This window comes from Notolepis coatsorum (genome assembly GCF_963971535.1).
Source record: "Notolepis coatsorum genome assembly, chromosome: 2".
NCBI classification, from domain to species: domain Eukaryota; kingdom Metazoa; phylum Chordata; class Actinopteri; order Aulopiformes; family Paralepididae; genus Notolepis; species Notolepis coatsorum.
Genome location: NC_140166.1, coordinates 180,083,049 through 180,101,890, shown reverse-complemented (window position 1 = coordinate 180,101,890; position 18,842 = coordinate 180,083,049). Strand labels below are relative to the sequence as shown.

At 40.8% G+C, this 18,842-nt stretch overlaps 2 protein-coding genes across 4 annotated transcripts in view; both read right to left on the bottom strand.

Moving 5' to 3' along the window:
• Positions 1–5,854, bottom strand: part of pdgfra (platelet-derived growth factor receptor, alpha polypeptide) — a 36,215-nt gene extending 30,361 nt beyond the window's left edge. For all 3 annotated transcript variants that reach the window (XR_014619433.1, XM_084309281.1, XM_084309282.1), the window contains exons 1-5: positions 5,682–5,854; positions 3,113–3,185; positions 2,715–2,999; positions 1,920–2,183; positions 1,027–1,157 (exon numbers count right to left, since the gene is read on the bottom strand). Coding sequence is in view for 2 of the 3 variants with exons in the window: in XM_084309281.1 (XP_084165407.1) it covers positions 1,027–1,157; positions 1,920–2,183; positions 2,715–2,999; positions 3,113–3,167 (735 nt within the window). In the remaining variant the exon portion in view is untranslated. The remainder of the gene's footprint in view (positions 1–1,026; positions 1,158–1,919; positions 2,184–2,714; positions 3,000–3,112; positions 3,186–5,681) is intronic.
• A 10,161-nt stretch (positions 5,855–16,015) lies between these two features.
• gsx2 (GS homeobox 2) lies at positions 16,016–17,110 on the bottom strand (the record flags this gene model as incomplete). Its single annotated transcript, XM_084338066.1, has 2 exons — positions 16,016–16,489; positions 16,732–17,110. 2 exons carry the CDS (start codon positions 17,108–17,110, stop codon positions 16,149–16,151), a joined length of 720 nt encoding a protein of 239 aa, XP_084194192.1. The 3' UTR covers positions 16,016–16,148.
• Between the last annotated feature and the right edge of the window lie 1,732 nt (positions 17,111–18,842).

Here is an 18,842-nt window from a genome sequence, read left to right as displayed (position 1 = left end):
TTTTGGACATGTAGCACACAGCATGCACTTGGTCTAGAGGAGGGGTGGCACCTAGGTGAGTGAGGGCATGGCGTTTCATATTTCATAATGCATATCATCCTGACTTGATATTTCAAACATCTTCCGTTTGAAAGCATTATTGAGCATAAGCTGAACTATTTCACAAATGATGACACATTCAATATAAATGTACAACTTTGTTGCAGTCTCTGAGGCATGCGCCTCCCACACTGTCACTTTTTGGAACATATTTGGTCGCAAACTTGCTCAAATCTTAATGAGACAAATGCTTTGTGTGTCTTGTCCTTGGTTGGGAATGAAATTGGAGAATTGAGAATGAAGATAACACAGATATAGATATTTTATCCACAACCCATGCGTTTTCATTTAACTATCAGTGGGAAATGGTCATCTGTACGCAACATTGTTGTGTATGGAACATGGTTAGTCTATATTAATCAATACACCCCCTCACACGCTGTGTGAATACTGCAGGCAATGATCTGCTTGTGTACGGACACAGGGGCGGGTTGTGTTTACGTGGACTTCAGACTAGGGTGCTGGGTAGGGTAAACTCTGGGTGGAATCATTTGTATGTTTGTGTTTTTTGCATTTCTGCCACATAGAAGCATATAAGATCTCTCTATTTACCATATTCCCATGGTGGCCATGTTTCTCTTACTGTATGTCATGCTCAGGTTGGGTTCCTTTCCACCCTGTTCCAACATTGGGTGTGAACAGGGTTGAAAGGAACCCAACCTGAGCATGACAGAAGAGCAAAATAGCTACTGTGAATATAGTCAACTGGATAAAAATTTATTCTATTGGGGTTTTTTGTCCAATGACTCCAAACTAATAGTCTATGTCTATACTGTTGAATAAAAGTGCTGGATCAGATCTGTATGGTATTGCACCATACTGGTTTTAGGACTGCGAATCAGTATCGGCACAGAGGGAAAAGTGGTGTTGTTGCATCCCTAGACTAAAAAAGAACTATGAAGAGGGAAAAAGAGATGATTGTCTTGCCTGTTTTCTAGGGTGGAGCCACTGCTGCTGGAAGGCCATTCCCGTGGGGGCGACACAGGTGATGTTGAAAGGCTGCCCCACTCTCACGGCTTCCTCGCTGGCTTTCACCTCCACATGGAAGTCCTCCACCTCTGCAGAGGGCAAGCCACCAGAGAGGACATGTCAGCACCATCATCTCAGATAGCCAGGTCCCAGGACAGAGACAACTCGACAAACACGAGATAATCTCTCTAAGTGCAAGGGTTAAGCCATCATCACACACACATATGCATTGTGCACACGTGTACACACGCACACACAAACACATGCACGCACGCACGCACGCACACACACACACACACACACACACACACACACACACACACACACACACACACACACACACACACACACACACACACACACACACACACACACACACACACACACACACACACACACACACACACACACACACACACACACACACACACACACACACAGTGTCATCAGGATTGTGAAGTCATCCCCCAGTGGTAATGATATGATGTCATGGCTCTTCATACAGTGAGATCACCCTAAATCTCTCTCAGTGGTAAACAGACTCTGAGAGAGTGTTAACAGCTGGGTTTCAATAATGTTGCTTTTTTATTATTATAATTTATATCCTTATATTGCTCTTCGAATGGAATACAAAACAATAGTTTTGCCATTAATAATAATAAACTGTATTATATAGCACCTTTCATACAAGAATTGCAGCCCAAAGTGCTTCACATCCCTACTCTTGTTACTCTCATCTCTCTCACTGTGACTTTCCCTCGACAACCTATTTTAAATGTATATTTAGCTCATTAAACGTTAATTGTGTTCCATATGGCCATGGCCACCACATATAAACCCTCTCTACATACCTGTGTGATCCTCCACAGTATAGACCACGCTCCTGACTGTCTTGCCGCTCACGCTGGTCTCACACTGGTAGGGCCCGGGGCCCAGGTGGCTGATGAAGCCCATCTTGTTGTCGTAGGGAGCAGGGATCTCCTCTCCGCTGCGGACGCTCCTCAGGGTGACGTGGGACAGCGGGTCAGAGACGCGGCAGGGGATGACGGGAACACCGGGGAACAGCGGGACGACCAAATTCTCAGGCTCCTCGGGAACAAACGGAGCCTGGGGATCTGGAGGGGTTCAAACCAGAGGATCAGCGCCATCATGTCATTTCTGTCATGGGATTTGGTTCAGTTCAAACGCAGTTTCTTTCTTTTTTTAACTATAAAATACCGTTACTCCTCCAAATAAGATAATCAGCCAGTAAAAATGTTATCCACATGTAATTTTCCAACACCTAGTTGTGAAAATAAAGATTATTTAACTTAATAAAACCTATTGAAAGGGGTAGAATTAATATAAACAAATGTAACATAAAAACAGGCCCAAGGGAGTCTCTTTAGGGTCAATAAAGACATACTGGTTGCTATGTATCAATTAGCCAAAGAAAATGAATAAATAACCTTCTTACTGTCATGCACTCGTCCTAAATTCTAACCCACACTGCAGCACTCAACACTTTGATGAACATTGTTACTCAGCTGATAAGAGTTGTACCCTCCTGCTGACTTGTCGTACAAAACTTCTATGTCGCTTTGGATAAAAGCGTCAGCTAAATGACAAAAAGTAAATGTAAAATGTAGCCATATATAGAAACTCACCTGGGACAAAGACATATATGTCAGCTCTGTTGTCATCCTCATCCTCCTGTTCTCCCTCTTTGGTTTCGTATGTGCAGGTGTAATATCCAGTGTGTGCTGCAGAGGCGTTGTAGATGAGGAGCGTTGAAGTGTAGTATCCGGGAATAACGAACGTGTTGTCCGGAAGGGGTTCGTCCCACACGACGTTCCTCTTGCCGGTGCAGCTGATGTTGAACACGGACAGCGGCTGGAGGACGAACTCATCTTCGTTCGATACGATGGTCGGCCGTGACAGTCCGGAGGTAACTAGTCGTGGAAGATGTATTTATTTTATTATTTTTGTCTCCAAGTTAGGCACTCCGTGTTTATGCAAAGTCGAGTAAAAGTGATTCAATAAACGAACGAACAACAATTCTTACCTGCCAAGACTCCTAACAAGACAACCCCACCGATGAGATATGTCTTCACCTCCATTACCGCGGAAGGTTTGCCCTAAAAAGAAAACAAAACGTCATTCATCAATCTGGAGTGGTGCCACAGTAGATTGGCTGCTGTCTCTCAACACTGCTTAACTGTTTGGATAACTCTGTTATTTTTGTCAATTAATCGATGGTTTATTTTGGCTTCCTTGTCTTCTGCCGCTGCAGTTCGACTGTCATAACCAGGCTTGTGTTTGAAGCGCATTTTGTTGAGAGCAAAGCTGGTGATTGTCCGGGGTTTGGTTTTTGTCTCTATGGACATTTGATGGATGCGCAGGCTGGTTGACTCAGCTCGTCCTCTCTTCACCAGATGCGAGAGCGAATTTAGCCGCTGTCGCTAGAGGGCGACATAGTCCGCCTTTTGAGTGCATCGGGCATCCTCGGATTACAATTTCGGCTTGTTTTCCTATAGATTTTCTAAAAGCAAATGCCAACTCTTTGTTTTAATAATCACAAGATCCACACGAGGCCAGGCCCATGATTTGAATAGATCCCCACGAAAAACTTAATTTGGAATTAACTGCTCTTCTATCCAAACATTGAGAAGATGACATTTCCAAATTGAAATAATATGCATAGATTAGTCAAGGATCGTTCTATAATCTTGTAGGCTATAGACCAGGGTCTAATCACCCGCAGACCTTGTTTTTTACCATGCTGGTCGTTGGTCATGGTGCTCTAATCAACTCACATTCCCATGGCCTGTGTGTTATCTCTCTAGTGAGCAGACCCTGTGATGTTCGGACCCTGGCTTCCATCACCGGTCAAAGCAGAGCGGGACGCTCCCTCCAAGAGGCGCGCAGGCTCAGCGATGAACATGTATAGCGCCTGGCTTGATCATTTCACGCAGTTTCGACGAGAAAATGATATACGACTTTTTTCTTCCTTTGTTTTTCTTTCATTAACATCCAATTTCATCTAACTTTCGACATTAGACCTATTGACAACACTTAATGCCTGACTTTGAATGTCCCTGTTTTGTGACTTCTTCTTCTTCCCGTGTTCATTGCATGCACACACACACACATATAGACCTATCTTCACTATTCAGGACTTGTATTCATATATGTTGGATCTCCATAATGCTCCTAAACAATAAAGTACTGTTGCAAAAATAAATAAAAAAAAGTCGGCCCTACAAAGCTTGTGGCTGTTCGCTTTGGCTCATCCGGGACAGGCTAATTATCCCATGGCCACCCTGGGCTTAGCTTAACTCTATAATTAAGCGACCCACTCCACAGAACAGTCTGTAAAGCAAATATTCACGTGGGAATCGTCTGACAAATGCCCTAATCCTGTTTGACATGTTTGTGCACACTCCTTACACTCCTTTACAAGTACAACTCTCAGTTCGGTAAAGACTCTGCATGGCCTTCGGTAAGGATGGTCGAGCCATAACGTGTAGATCTACAGGTTTAGTTTGGCGAGACTCTGTCCTCCCCTCTTAATTCCTTCGCTCCCACCAAACGTCTTGACAAATGTGCTGCAGCTATACTGTACCAAATGCGTCGTTCTGCTATGGGCTCGATAGCGTATACATTTAAGCAACAGCTGAGGATGTCTCTGTTAACTGTTCTCCACAGGTTCAATTAAATCCTTCATGTGAACAGATGATTTCCATGGGAATGATTGCAAGGAAACAACCAGTGTAAAGAGACTGTGCATGGCAAGCATGCACTCAGCATACTGGGGGGGGGGGGTATCCAAGTGCGTTAATGCATTCACGATAACGCTTTGAGTAATCTACTTTGATATCTCTTTGCAGTATGTTACTTGTACTTAGACCATATGCCTAATATTCTATATGCGGCATTCAGTTCTGAAATAAGTATTTGCATCATTCCTTGGTGCGCAAGTAGACTGCGTTAGTTGCGCGTCCCAGATGACAAATTCTTCTTTCCACTTTTCTTACTCCACTGTGCTGCAGCCCGAAGCCCAGGTCTCCTCCACTGGAGATATTCCATTTGATTCCACACATTCCGCGCGCAGGAAAGAAAATAATTTGAGATAAAAGTTCCAATGTGTTTCCCATTAAGTTGCAGGCAGCATCCCACAATGGTGCCTCAGTCTTCGAGGTGACACCTCCAGCTGTGCGGCTGAATTTGAGCGCTCGTATCCAGCCAAGTCAGCGACATCTCCCTGCTCGGCATCCGGAGGTCAGACCATATGGTCCATCGGAAAACAAAATTCTCTAAAGAAGAAATAATGGATTGCCTAATGCAGGAATTTCACAGAAGCAGACTGTATCCCCCATACTGGTAAAAAAAAAAGTTTGGGCAAACTTTTCCAGCTCTTTAAGAAGATTAAAGTCTTAAGTAAAATATATAAGTATAGGCTATACGCAATAATCTCGTTAGTATAAATGATGTCTGCATTTTCATGCAGAAAGGAAGTCTATTTGATTTATTAACTGTTTTAGCACCCACATCTGAAAATCAAATAACTTTTACATTTGTAAAATAACTTATTTTAACAATCCTTTTGATTCTAATATAACCTTTTCAGTTACCTTTGATAATCCCCCTTTTTAATTCCGTTCGATTGAATATATCCAAAATGAATAGGACGGGAGCATTTAGCGCCCCAAAAGTAGTGAAGGCTCCGCTTCTGGTAATAATCCTCAACGCGCGCGGTCCTCGACTGCTATAGCAGCATATGTGCGCCCCGCCGTCTGCGTCCACTGCCGCGTTCACAACTGCGCCTGGGCTACAGGCAGCGACCTGTAATTGATTCAATGTTACAGTCCATCCTACCCAAAAAAAACTAATCATCTGGCTGAAAGTAAATAACTGTCAGGAAATGACCCCCCCCCCCTCCTCTTCACCCCTTTCTGGAGAGCTTTTCAAAATAAGAGTCCCCCTCTTTCAGAGAAAATAAAGGGAGCCTCGGATTTTACGGAACCAGTTGGGATATGTGCCATTTCTTTGGGTTATTTGTGAGAATACGAAATCTAATTGTACAGAGTTTTGCATTGTTTTATTTTTCGATTTGCTTCGATTAAGCTCAAACTTAATTGTATTAATTTATAAACCTTTTCCCCCCGATATAGATTATTTTGAACTCCCTGGCCTTGTATCAACAAGCTATTTGCTTGATTAAATTATGAGGAACATATAGATTAATTATTAGAATATAATGAAACGTTGGCTGATACAACTGTTTGTACACAAACTGTATTATGTGACATAGGGCGGCTCTGCTGCATCAACCCAGACCTGGAAACATTAAAGTCCCAGACGCATAGAGGGCGCTCTAACACCATCATATGCCGCGGCCCATCTCTCTCTCTCTCTCTCTCTCTCTCTCTCTCTCTCTCTCTCTCTCTCTCTCTCTCTCTCTCTCTCTCTCTCTCTCTCTCTCTCTCTCTCTCTCTCTCTCTCTCTCTCTCTCTCTCTCTCTCTCTCTCTCTCTCTCTCTCTCTCTCTCTCTCTCTCTCTCTCTCTCTCTCTCTCTCTCTCTTTCTCGTACACAAAAACAATATATGGAAATGTAGCACAATTAGAGAGAAAATTAGTGCTGCTGTTATTGCTTCTTCGTATGCATGAATTTTTTTTCCTTGTAAGCACGTTTTGTTGGCTACATGCGGAAAATGTATAATTTATAGGTGCATCTATATGCGTCAGCTGCGGCTATCGACTATGAAGGGGGTGCTATATTTTACCCCTATCCTGCACTGTAGAAGAAAAACTATGTATAAGTTGTCTCAACGTGTATCTTCAAGTATCCTTTTGCATGTTTTGTTGATCCAACAACAACAAAAACAATGCAAAAAGCTTAGTTGATATTTACAATATTGAGACAATTTACATATATAATGTTCTACAGTGTGGGGTTCTCCTGCAGCAGGCAAGTGTAGAATACTGGGCTATAGAATGACCTATCTCTCTGCTATCTCAAAGCAGTGAAGCGGGGCATCAGACCGGTGTGCATGGAGGAGAGCCCTGGGGGGCTGGAGGCCCCCCCCCCCCCACCTCTCGTTCAGCTCCCTCAGAGAAACACATAGAGCTGCAGCCGATCATCGCAATTACTTCCACATGTTCTCTCAGCCGAAGCGCGAGAAAGAACAGTGGGTCTTGTTCTCCAAACAAAAGGAACTAAAATGTAAGCAAGCTTATACCTTAAACTGGTTTGAGGTTCTCGTATTTTGAGGTTTCTCCTCAACCTCCACTTAAAACATCCATTCAGAAATTATATATGGGTGTGAGACCAAGACCATGCACATACCGAGTATAGTACGCTAACGCATAGTTTAAATGATAAGATGACAACCATACCAGGTTAATTTATACCCCCCTGAGAACGATGCGACAAATATATGCCCTTTAAAAAGCCAACTTTAAAACAAACCAAAGCATCACTTTGCATCAAATGCAACTTTGCACATTGTTTGTTTCAGAATAGTTTGTTAAACAAAACACGTTGACGTGAAAGCTAATGCAAATGGTTGCCTCGCTGTTTTTATATAGGAGCTATTATCTCTCTCTCTCTCTATCTCTCTCTCTCTCTCTCTCTCTCTCTCTCTCTCTCTCTCTCTCTCTCTCTCTCTCTCTCTGTTATATGGTAACATCATCTGTTGGCCAAGAACATGTTGTGTTAATATCCTTGTAATCACATTTCATGCTGAAGCACGGATTTCGATCTATTTTGACTATGATTCAGTTCGGATGTCTGCACACTATCATCAGACAGATCACCTATACGCAGCACATGCAACAGATAGACCGGCTACTATACCCCCCTCCTCCTTAATGTTGTGGCCAAGCGTCCACAAGGGGGCATTGACAAGGGAAATCAGGTGCATGGTAAGGTAAATTAAGAATATGACCAAAGAAATTAAATCTAAGATACACCTATTGACAATGAATTGATGAGAGTATGCTATATCGTATATAGGTGTATATCATTTTGACATATCACATCAATTTGAGGTGATTTGTGTTTCACATGATTGCAAATCAATACAAAAAACTGGTATTATTTATTTATTTAATCGAAACAGACAACATTGTTGTCAGCTTGGCCCTGTATGGTAAATTAACTATTTTGACCTTTGTGAAACATGGTGGGTGTATGTTGATAGGCCTACTATGCCACTCTCAAACTTCTAATTTAGTGGGTCAACACTTCTTACACCAAATTCACCTGATTGACCATGATAGTCGGCAGACAATCAATACAGTCACTTGCAGATGACTGTCAACGGCAGGAGGTATACTCTTCTTGAGGCGGCCTCCCCGGGAGCTGTCCAGCGTGCTGAAATAGCTATACTTTCCTCACTGTCTCCTCTACACCCCCACGCACGGCAATGTGACTCTACAACGTTTGAGCTATCCTGCTCAAAGAATATTTGGCCTAAACACTGAACAGACAATTCAACTGTGGCTTTTTCAGGAGATCTTAGCAGTTTTCACAATAACCCGTTGGATATTATGCAGGCCTATTGCCAGCCACTTCAGTTATCGGCTGAGCAGAGGGAGCTCGGGACCCACACGTTCCAAATAGTTTTTTAATCTAAAATCATCCAAATTAATTGAGTAATTCTGATTTTAGTTTACACGCTTGTTCTCTGTTACGTGCACACACAAACGCGCACACACACACACACACAAATTGAACAATGAGCTAATTCGCAAACAGGCCTGAAATCAATCACAATGATTGTATACACTGTATATAGACCTCAATTACAACAAGGTAGTGGAATTTAGACTATCAAAGGCAAGTATGTATACAATTATGTGCTCTGTTTCAAAGAAATGTTTTAAAAAAATATATTTGCCTGAATGCAGTTGATTACATATTGGATACGTAACGTTTGAGCCAAACCGAATAGAGTCTGGAGTGGTTGACACACCAAAAAAAGGTCTAGTACGACAATAGCTCATGGCATATTGTGCGGTGACCGGTTTCCCCAATAGATTCAGTTTTAAACACGGCACATTGACTGGGCGCGTGTCCAGAATTCACAGTTTCATCACGTTTCAAACGAAAAGCTCAGCGGACAGTCCTGCTCTTCGCGGTGCCCGACATGATTTATGGCACTCTAGACTTAGAGGAGAGGCGTGTCACATTTATGGAGGGCCAAAATTGTACTTGCAGATTCATGACCAAAGCAGAGGTCTCTCTCTGGGCAAAGACAAAACTTTCCCCCTCTTTTTCCACATTGGCACTTGAGCTCCTTCTAGCCTATATATCTCCCCATGAGACAGCAGCTGCAACCGGCTGAAAAGCGCTCTTATTAATTGTCTTTTGTCATGCGTAATTGCCACAATTTCAATGGTGGCCCGGGCCTAACGCATTTGGAGTGTTCTCGTTACAGCATATAAGGTATGGTCTCTTTCACGTAGTCCATGATTTACACCCCTCACCCCACGCTGTCTGACTGATATGATTCGGCTCTGAGCCCGCGATACACGTGACGAGATAACATGTTAAAAGCATCGAGTTGCCTATATTCAAATATGTGATCGTGTTGGGGGAGTGTTTCTCGAGCTGAACTAATGGTAACTATCTAGGCTATAACTAATATGGGGTTAGACTGAAATGAGCTTCAGTCTTTTATATGGGCTGACAGTTCGAGGTCAGGCCCCGTGAGCCTGACAAGGGGGGAAACTTTCTGGAAACTGCAGTGTGAACCCCATTGTTAATCAGTTTTAATGGGACGATGGTCTTTCACTTTCACACCTGCAAGGGGTGAACTCTAATTCGATTAATAGGAACTTCAATATATATTCATTAGGTGGCTTTCCCTCAATAATATATGATCACCAGCAGGACCTGAAAAGGAACCATTTATCCTTGCTCTGAATAGGTCCGCGTGGGACCAAAACTTCACCTGCTTCCCCTCTCAATTAGGAATGTATCCCAAACGCTGACAGAGACGAGTTAAATTAACCGTTAACTAATTTCCAATGGTCCTTACGTAATCCCTCGGATTCGCTCCATTTTAGCTTGCCCCTTAATTTACCATAAGTTGAAAGGTTCAAATAGTGCTTAATGAAACAGTGACTAAATCGTCCTCTCGCTCTTGGAGGAACCCTGTAGCTGTCTCTTCAAAGCCCTCTGAGCCTGCAGCCGTCGGGGGTCCACGGCTAAATGTGAGTCCCAAGGCAGGACAATCTAACCTGTCAAAGCCTTTGCCCAGTTCTATATATCCTTGTGCGGTGGTTTTGAAGGAATAGCAGCATAATCAACCAACGTGGGACTGAAACTGCAATTAAACTCGCTTTGGACAACTAAAATCTCTTCAAAAGCACACATAAATGGACCATTGGCTATCACTCTTAACCTGTTAATAGGAATTCACAGTAATGTCATGCAGGCAAAAAAAAGAAGTTGCCAGAAAAACACTCTGGGATTGTAAGAATTTACTGTGGTCATATTACAACACTTTACTGTGGGTGAGAAAAACTAAATAATTGGAGAATGAGATTCACAGTTCGTTATACTGCAACTCGAGTTGCCAGGGAATTACTGTGATTTGTTTAACATAGCCGTGAACTTGAATTGCTAGTAAAGTGCTGTGGAATGTATATTTTACATTACTTAACTGTTGCTGATAAAGTATTGTAATAATATTGAGAATTATTTAGTTATGTAAATGGAGCATATGGATGTCAATACAATGAAACTTGCAATATACCTGTTTGCAGTCAAATGCTTTTTTCCTCTATAGTCTCGTGCTGAAAGATACTATATAGGCCTAATCCATTATTGATCCCCAGAGTACAATAATTCCAGATTAAACACAAGCAAGGACGTATAAACCTTTAATTGAATCAGAAACATTTTCAAAACAAAATACAAATCCCAATCAATAAAATAGTATTCTTCAAATTAATTAAGCCAGAATGAAGAATATACCAGACTATGAAATTAGGGTATGTATTCATAAGGAAAATGCAAGGTGAATAAAAAACGAAAATGTATTTGTGCTATGCAGTCTATACAGTACACTTCCTCAAAAATAACAGTATTGCATGATTGTTTTTTTCTGAACACATACTGTTATACTACATAATTCAAACACTGCTTTAACCCTTTCACTAACACAGAAGGTTAACCTTTCACTACAGACGGTTAACAAACTTCTGGTTGGGAAAGGGTTAACCCTTTGTCGTGTGGTAATGAAAGGGTTGCCCTTCTGTATTGTCAGCAGTGAAAGGGTTAACCCTTTGGTAGTGTGGTAGTGAAAGGGTTAAATAGATCATATATTGTGGCGGACAAGTTCCCTGCCTCAGAAAGCACCGGACTATATCAAAACCTGCCAGAAGCTTCTCTCCTGTCTCTCCTGCAGCCTTCCTATAATTTCAATACAGAAACAGGGGAGTGAATTGGCCACTCTGAAAGCTTGTACTCTTCCAAGCTTAAAACTGATATGATACAGTTAATAATCAACCATGGAGAGGCAGGGAGTTGGGTTGGTTCTTCAACATCAGCAGCCTGGATGTCACCTGAAACATGCAACACAACAACCTCTACAGATAACTTTTCCGTTCAAATCAACTTCACACTTATACCAGTACATCAGTATCCACGATGAAGCCCTCTTGATGCTCCAGTAGGCCAGAAGATGCTAGACAACATATGGAGCTAGATTACAAGACATTGATTTTTGTTGATTGAAAGAATTTAATTAAGGTTAAGCTGTAGAAATATTTCGCCTAAAGGTACATGCCTAAGTATATAGACGATTGCTTTACTTCTGCAAGGTCAATTTGCATGTTCTTGGTATCTAGGAAAATCTAGGGACCTGGGGGTATGTATTTCCAGTGTCAGAAATATTGTGTCTGTTACTAGGCTGAGTAAATTGTAATGAAGAAAAGGATAATATAAATTATGATTTTTGCATCTTTGACGAGAAAATCAAATCGGGTATGAGAAAATGCTCACTGAGCTCATTCACCACCTTATTGAGATCATGTGTACAGAAAATCTAAGCAAATGAATAAAGGGAAGATGATTAAACAGAAGGATTTGTAGATACAGTAATTAATGATAATCGATTTTAATTATAAATTCATATTTGACCTTGAACTTGACCTTGACCTTATTATGGCCAAATCATACATCTATGGATAGGGAAAATGCTCCTCTTTCCAATGGCAGGGTTGAATCTGGATTTAGTCATTTCCTTACGTTTTTTACAATAATTAGCATTTTCCGATAAATCGTATAAAACATCGGTAAAAATGAAAATATACACTTTGACTACTGTTTTTGATAGGGTTATGGTATTTACTCTTGGCTACACATATTTTTTTTTAAACATTAACCTCTTAACATCCAAGGGCCCACATGTGGACGATTCTTTTCCGACCTCTAGTGGCTCGGGTGGGCATTTCCTTTAATACAATATATATGTAGAATTAAAGCCCTATTTGTTGCCTGTCGATTGCCCTTTCAGGTGACAAAATCCGTTCAGCGGTTCTCGAGTTACATGCCGATATGTGAGGCGTGCCCCAAAGTACGCAAAAGTACACATTACCACCCCCGACTCCCGGGGCTCTAGCTCCGTCAATCATTTGGCGATCTCGAAAACCTTTGCACAGGGTTGTAGCCAATGAGTGTGGCTTTCCAATGATACCCCATGATATGATATCTCTATTGATCGATTTATGATAAAGAAAAGCTTAAGGCTTAACAGGTTGACAACCTTCAAAAAACAGAATGAAGCCCATGGCAGTCCTCTTGAAAAAGTTAGAATCCCCGGTATCTCACTGAAGCATCAAGGAAGTGGATTCATGGATTGGGAGGAGACTTGTGACCTTTATGCTCCACCTTTTGTAGGTGATCATTTGACAATTGAAGGTGGCGATGCATGGTGTTCATATAGCCTATAAGTTACATGCCATAATCAGAACATTCTGGGTTAGAATCTACCTTTGTATCAAATTTGGTACCATTTGGCCATGCATTGCGGTGTGACTATCCTTTGCATATCTCGAGAACCGTTGATCCGATTAGATTTACCCTCAGTGGGTGTATTGCTGAGGACTCTGGGGGGTCAGGCATCAAATTTAGTGACATTTGGCCAGATGGTGGCGCTATAACCACAAACCTTATGTTTAGTATAGCCTGCATTGGCATATCTCGAGAACTGTTCATCCAATCGGCTTCAGCGAGTGTATTGCTGAGGAGTGCAGTGTCAAATTTGGTGCCATTTTGCCAAATGGTGGCACTATAACAACAAACTTTGCCTTTATGTTTGGCGGGTGTATTGCTGAGGACCCAAGAGGAGTGCACTGTCGAGTTCGAAGTCGCTCAGATCAGGAGTTTTCGAGAATGCTGCGAGAAGCCAGACTGCGGGTTTCCACAACGCTGCAAGCAGCACTTCTGGGGGCCAAGCAATCGGCCTGATGAACGGACACACGTTCTGAGCGGCCATGCACTCTAAACCAGCACGGCCCCATGACAACACTGAAGCAGCAATACCAGGGGCCAAACAACTGGCCTGTTCTGAACAGGGCCATGCCTCGAATGGGCACTGCATTAGTTATGAAAAAGTGCCATGATGGGTTATCCAAGTGGGGGTCCGGGGGGGGAGAGCGAGCAAGAGCATATGTATGTATTGTATTGGATTGCAAGTATTAGGTATATATATATCCCGTAAACTACATTTATATTGATTTGAAATGTATAATCCTGTGATTTACTTAGGATATTTACTGTTAATGCTTGTGTGTCTAAATTTATGTTATGTTAAAAAAAAATGCCATGTTACATGGATGTCACCTTTAAAGAAGAAAATAGAGACATGTTTATATTGTTTCCAAGACATTGTACAACAAAATTACCCATGCCCATGTCTACATCCGCACCAACAAATTCCCTCCTGTGATGTCAAAACTTTTAAATTCTAAAGGGTCAGAGTACTACTGTTGATTTATGGGTGATACATTTCTGTTTTGGCATCATGGTCCATAATGTTTATGAAACATGTCTGCTCAGCATGACTGCAAACAAGAGTTACAAAATTGAACTTGTAAACTAATGTCAAACCTATAAAATGACAAATTAATCAAATGAGTAATGGTGATACCCCGTCATTATGAAAAGGCTCTAAAGCTTTTTCAATAGTGCTATCACAAGTAATACACATTGTTCAAGTAATACATTACTGTGCTTTGCTTGTAGAGGTGAGTATAGCTCATAGACATAGCTTTTGTATGCATATATCCAGGTTCAAACCTTGATAATAAAACTGATATCCATAATAATAGAAAAATAAATAAAAGCTTAACATGATTGAAAATAGTTCTCAAAAGCTTGAAAACCTTAGTCTCTTATATGCTGTTTAAATTGTGCTTACTTGCATCAAATCTTAAATCCAACACACTTTCCAAATCTGTGTGTGACGCCATAAAACCTTGCAAAATTCCCCTTTAATTGAATATTTGTAAGTATTTACTGTGGAAATGTTTCACAATAAACTCCTGTAGGCACAAACTTTGGCACAACTTTGCACCTTACCTTAAAGTTTTGTACCTAATTGTCTGCATTTTTACTCAATTTCACTCATTGTACTTAGATTGTACTTATGTTGTACTTTAGATTGTATATTGTATTGTATATTCCTCTTTTACTTACTTTTTTAGTAACTTTTTTTTACTGTATGAAGCACATAGGGGCTATACAGAACCAAGCATTTCACTGTAAAGTACATGTATTTTATATGTGACAAATAATAAACAAACTTGAAACAAAGCAACACATGTGAAATTGAAAAACATGCATATATAGTTAAATGTGAATTGTATTGTAATTCATTCTGTGAAACAAGAAATTACTAATATTTTACTGTGAAAATCACAGCATGGGTTTAGAGTGTATTAGAACGGAGGAGAAATAGAACGTTGTAAGCCCATCCATTTGAAATTAAATTGACTATAACATGGCCTTAACATTTATACTATATAACAAAAATAATTTCTGATTTTAAAGCTGACCCAATAAAAACAGTAATTGTAATAGATTATAATAGTTTGACAAAAATACTTGTATCTGGCTAAATAAAATATGGAAAAGCATCATCCATTCATCAAATGAAGGAAATGTTATTGCAAATATGCCACTTTATACATCACCTGACAACAATAATTTAGGCAATCTGTTTTAGGCAATAACCATTTTGGTTATTGTATAACATAGAAATAAGAGATGTGATGCTATTAGGTCTGAGTCTATAAGGATTTAATGATGTATTTAAAGCACCTTTATATATGCTTATGAAGCTTCATACCTCTTTGCATTTACAATGCTGTGTTTATTATTGTAGGTCTTAACATAAAACAGACAGATTAAGTAACTTGTATTTATTGAGAAACACAGACAGACAGGTTAAGACTGAGAGAGAAAAGAATGCAATTTCTTCTATAGTTTTCAATATTTTTCCTTTTTCAAGCATAAATGTATTCTTGATAATAACTTAATCACTGATATAAGAAAAAAACGAAAATGGGCACATTCTGTTCAGAAAACACACTGGCAGATAAACTCCGAGGTGCAACTGGCCAATGTTTTATTATAATAAATACAAATATACATATTTCACAAAATCAGGTGAATTCAGGGCAATTTTCAAACATGTTAAGGCCTATGCTACAAAGGATTTCAATGCCACATAAGCACACTGACAGGAGTGGGATATACACCTGACAACACTGAGGATAGTGGGGCGTTGGTATACGATAACAACTTTTAAAGGATCATGTATTTTCATATTTCCAAGTGTTTTATATGACTGTTAAACGTCAACATTTATTCACAATTGACTCTTTATTTTTGTATTATATTATATATATATATGGACTAAATATTACGTTATAGAATACAACAATGGGTATGTCCAGTATACTTCTTCTAAGACTTTTGCGCAGTGCTTTTGTGGCCCTGAGGTTGTCATAATCCATATTTGAAGTAGGGTATAGAATAAGTGCCATAGTGGAATGGAAGTCTTTTTTTCCCTGTGTTCCTCTCAGATCGGTGACACCTCTTTCTCCTCTGAAGCAGACGCGGGCGATAGAGACTCCTCGTCCTCTGACCTTGGGTAGTCTGTGTGGCTGCTCGTGCACTTGCAACCGCTGTGCGCGCTCCTTTGGGTGCCCTTCCCCTCCTTCTTGTGCTTGACCCTGCGGTTCTGGAACCAGATTTTCACCTGCTTCTCCGAGAGGTTCAAGTACGTCGCGATTTCGATTCTTCTCAGCCTCGAAAGATACATGTTTGATGAAAACTCCCTTTCCAGTTCCAAAAGTTGTGTGCTGGTGAAAGCCGTGCGCATCCTCTTACCATTCTGTATGTGGCTGCTCTCGGAGGCGCCTGTTGGAAGAAAATAACGTTTTAGTCGATCATTTACGTTGATGTCAAGGTTTACAATCCACCCGACGCAAGTGGCATAAATCAACATATCATTATATATCATCACATACATCTGTGCGTAAAAGGTATACATTGTCGATAATCCTCAAATTGTCTGAAGGTGCATTATAAAATGTATTCGAATATTAATTGAAAATGGTTCTAGTTGTGAAGTTAGGTGAAAAAATATAGGTGCGGCTTACCTATAGAGAGACAGTGGTACCGCCTTGGGTCTGTGACGCTGTAGGTGGGCGTGCAGACAGGTGTGTGTCCTGGGTGGTGTGCCAAAGCCGGAGACTGGTGGTGAGATATTCTTTGACAATATTGCATCTCCGCTCCCGGGAACGGGCTCTTCAGCATGGGAATGCCGCCGCGCGGAGAGTGGAGGTGGGACGTGACGCACAGCGGGCACACACAAAAAGTGCCAGTCTTCCTTGACGGGCACATCGGCGCGCTGACGGTCATGACGCTTGGAGAGTGCATGCTCATGGGGAGAAGGAAGTCCTGCCCCAGGTGCTCGGGTGGCCCGGGTCGCACCGTATCCTTGATGATCAAAGAGTCAACATAGAAGGACCTCGACATTGCTGCGCTGTGATTTAGTGATCGTTCCTCGGGATCGCAGAAGGTGCTCTGTTTCTCATCTGAAGCCCTCGGGATCGCAGAAGGTGCTTATGTTTGATGGTTGAACAAAAGGGACCCGAAGAGGGCTGGCCCAACAGCGTCACCCACGTGCGCACCCGGCTCCAAGGGTTTATACACTGCAAGTGACCCAAAGCACGTGACGTCTCCCTGAACTTCCAATCACAGTCTCCAGATTTAGTCATTTTATTCCAAAATTTCGACAAGTGTGGGGATGCAAGCAAAAAGTATGGATTTATGTTGTATTTTCAGAACTTTATTTGTAAGAGGCCAGGCTATTTATAGACCGCATCACAATCAATAATAAGCCAATACCTTTTAATGCATGCAATGCATCAAGCAGAGCACATTAAGTGATCATTCATTCATGAATAATACAAACAAATACAGGTCAATACATACTACACAACCAATCTGCTGCTAAAATCTTCTGGTTTGATTGATCATTTCATCCAATGATTGATGATGATCTAAATTTACCTGCAGAAGATAAGCATGCATGTATTTTTGAAACATCATATTCAGTGCATTTGCAAAAAAGGTATTTGCTACTTCCATGCACTTCTTAAGACTGCACCACAAAAAAGAACACATACAGGACAAAATTGCTTAACATGAGCAGTGATAGAGCCAGAAGTGATTAAAAAAAGCTATAAACCAAGTGCAACTCTATCCAACTATACAGACGCAAATTATTTCCCATTACATAATAAGATAAGCAAATTAAAACAGTATGCATGGGATTGTATAATTATTTCTTCATTCCTTATTCAAGTTTTAAATTAATGAGCATTAACCTACTTTAATTACTATTTAATTAGTCTAGAATAAGGCTACGGTATATTAAAAGGTAATTTATATGGAAGCCATCCAAATACTGTTATTTGTTAGTCAAGACATTTGTGGAAATGCGCTTAATGCTCCAAATTGTGCATGTGACTCAGAACTAATTGCTCTATCGCCTAATATGCAACTTTGCGTCCGCGGTTGGCCAAGATTTCACGTCCAGAAATTAAAGAATTATGAACTGCTGCCGAGTCTGGACTGTGGCAATTTGATAGCGATTAGGATTCAATTAGAAAGTGTTTATTATGGTGGGTCTGTGCCGGGTAAACAGGCAGCTATTCAGCTATTTCAGAAATGCGTTAATCCTTCATCTTGTGACAATAATTAGCGAGTTTGATCCCCAGGCGGGTCACCGGTGGGTTTAGCTTCTGCTTTCATCTGCTAAGTAACGCCTAGAACCTCCAGACAGAGGTAGGGAGGGTGGCGGGCATGCACTGCGCGCCGTTATAGGTTATGGTGCAACAAGCCTATTTCAGGTGCATTCATTCATTCATTAATTCATTAATTCATTCATTCATTCATTCATTCATTCATTCATTCATTCATTCATTCATTCATTCATTCATTCATTCATTCATTCATTCATTCATTCATTCATTCATTATTTTCTGCACAGACCACAAAGACACAAGTTCCATACACTCTCCTCCAGCAGGCTAGGGATTATTTTAAAACCAATGTGTTCATTAACAGCAATTTCTTTCTTTCTTTTCTTTCTTTCTTTCTCTTTCTTTCTTTCTTTCTTTCTTTCTTTCTTTTCTTTCTTTCTTTCTTTCTTTCTTTTCTTTTTTCTTTCTTTCTTTCTTTTTTCTTTCTTTCTTCTCTTTCT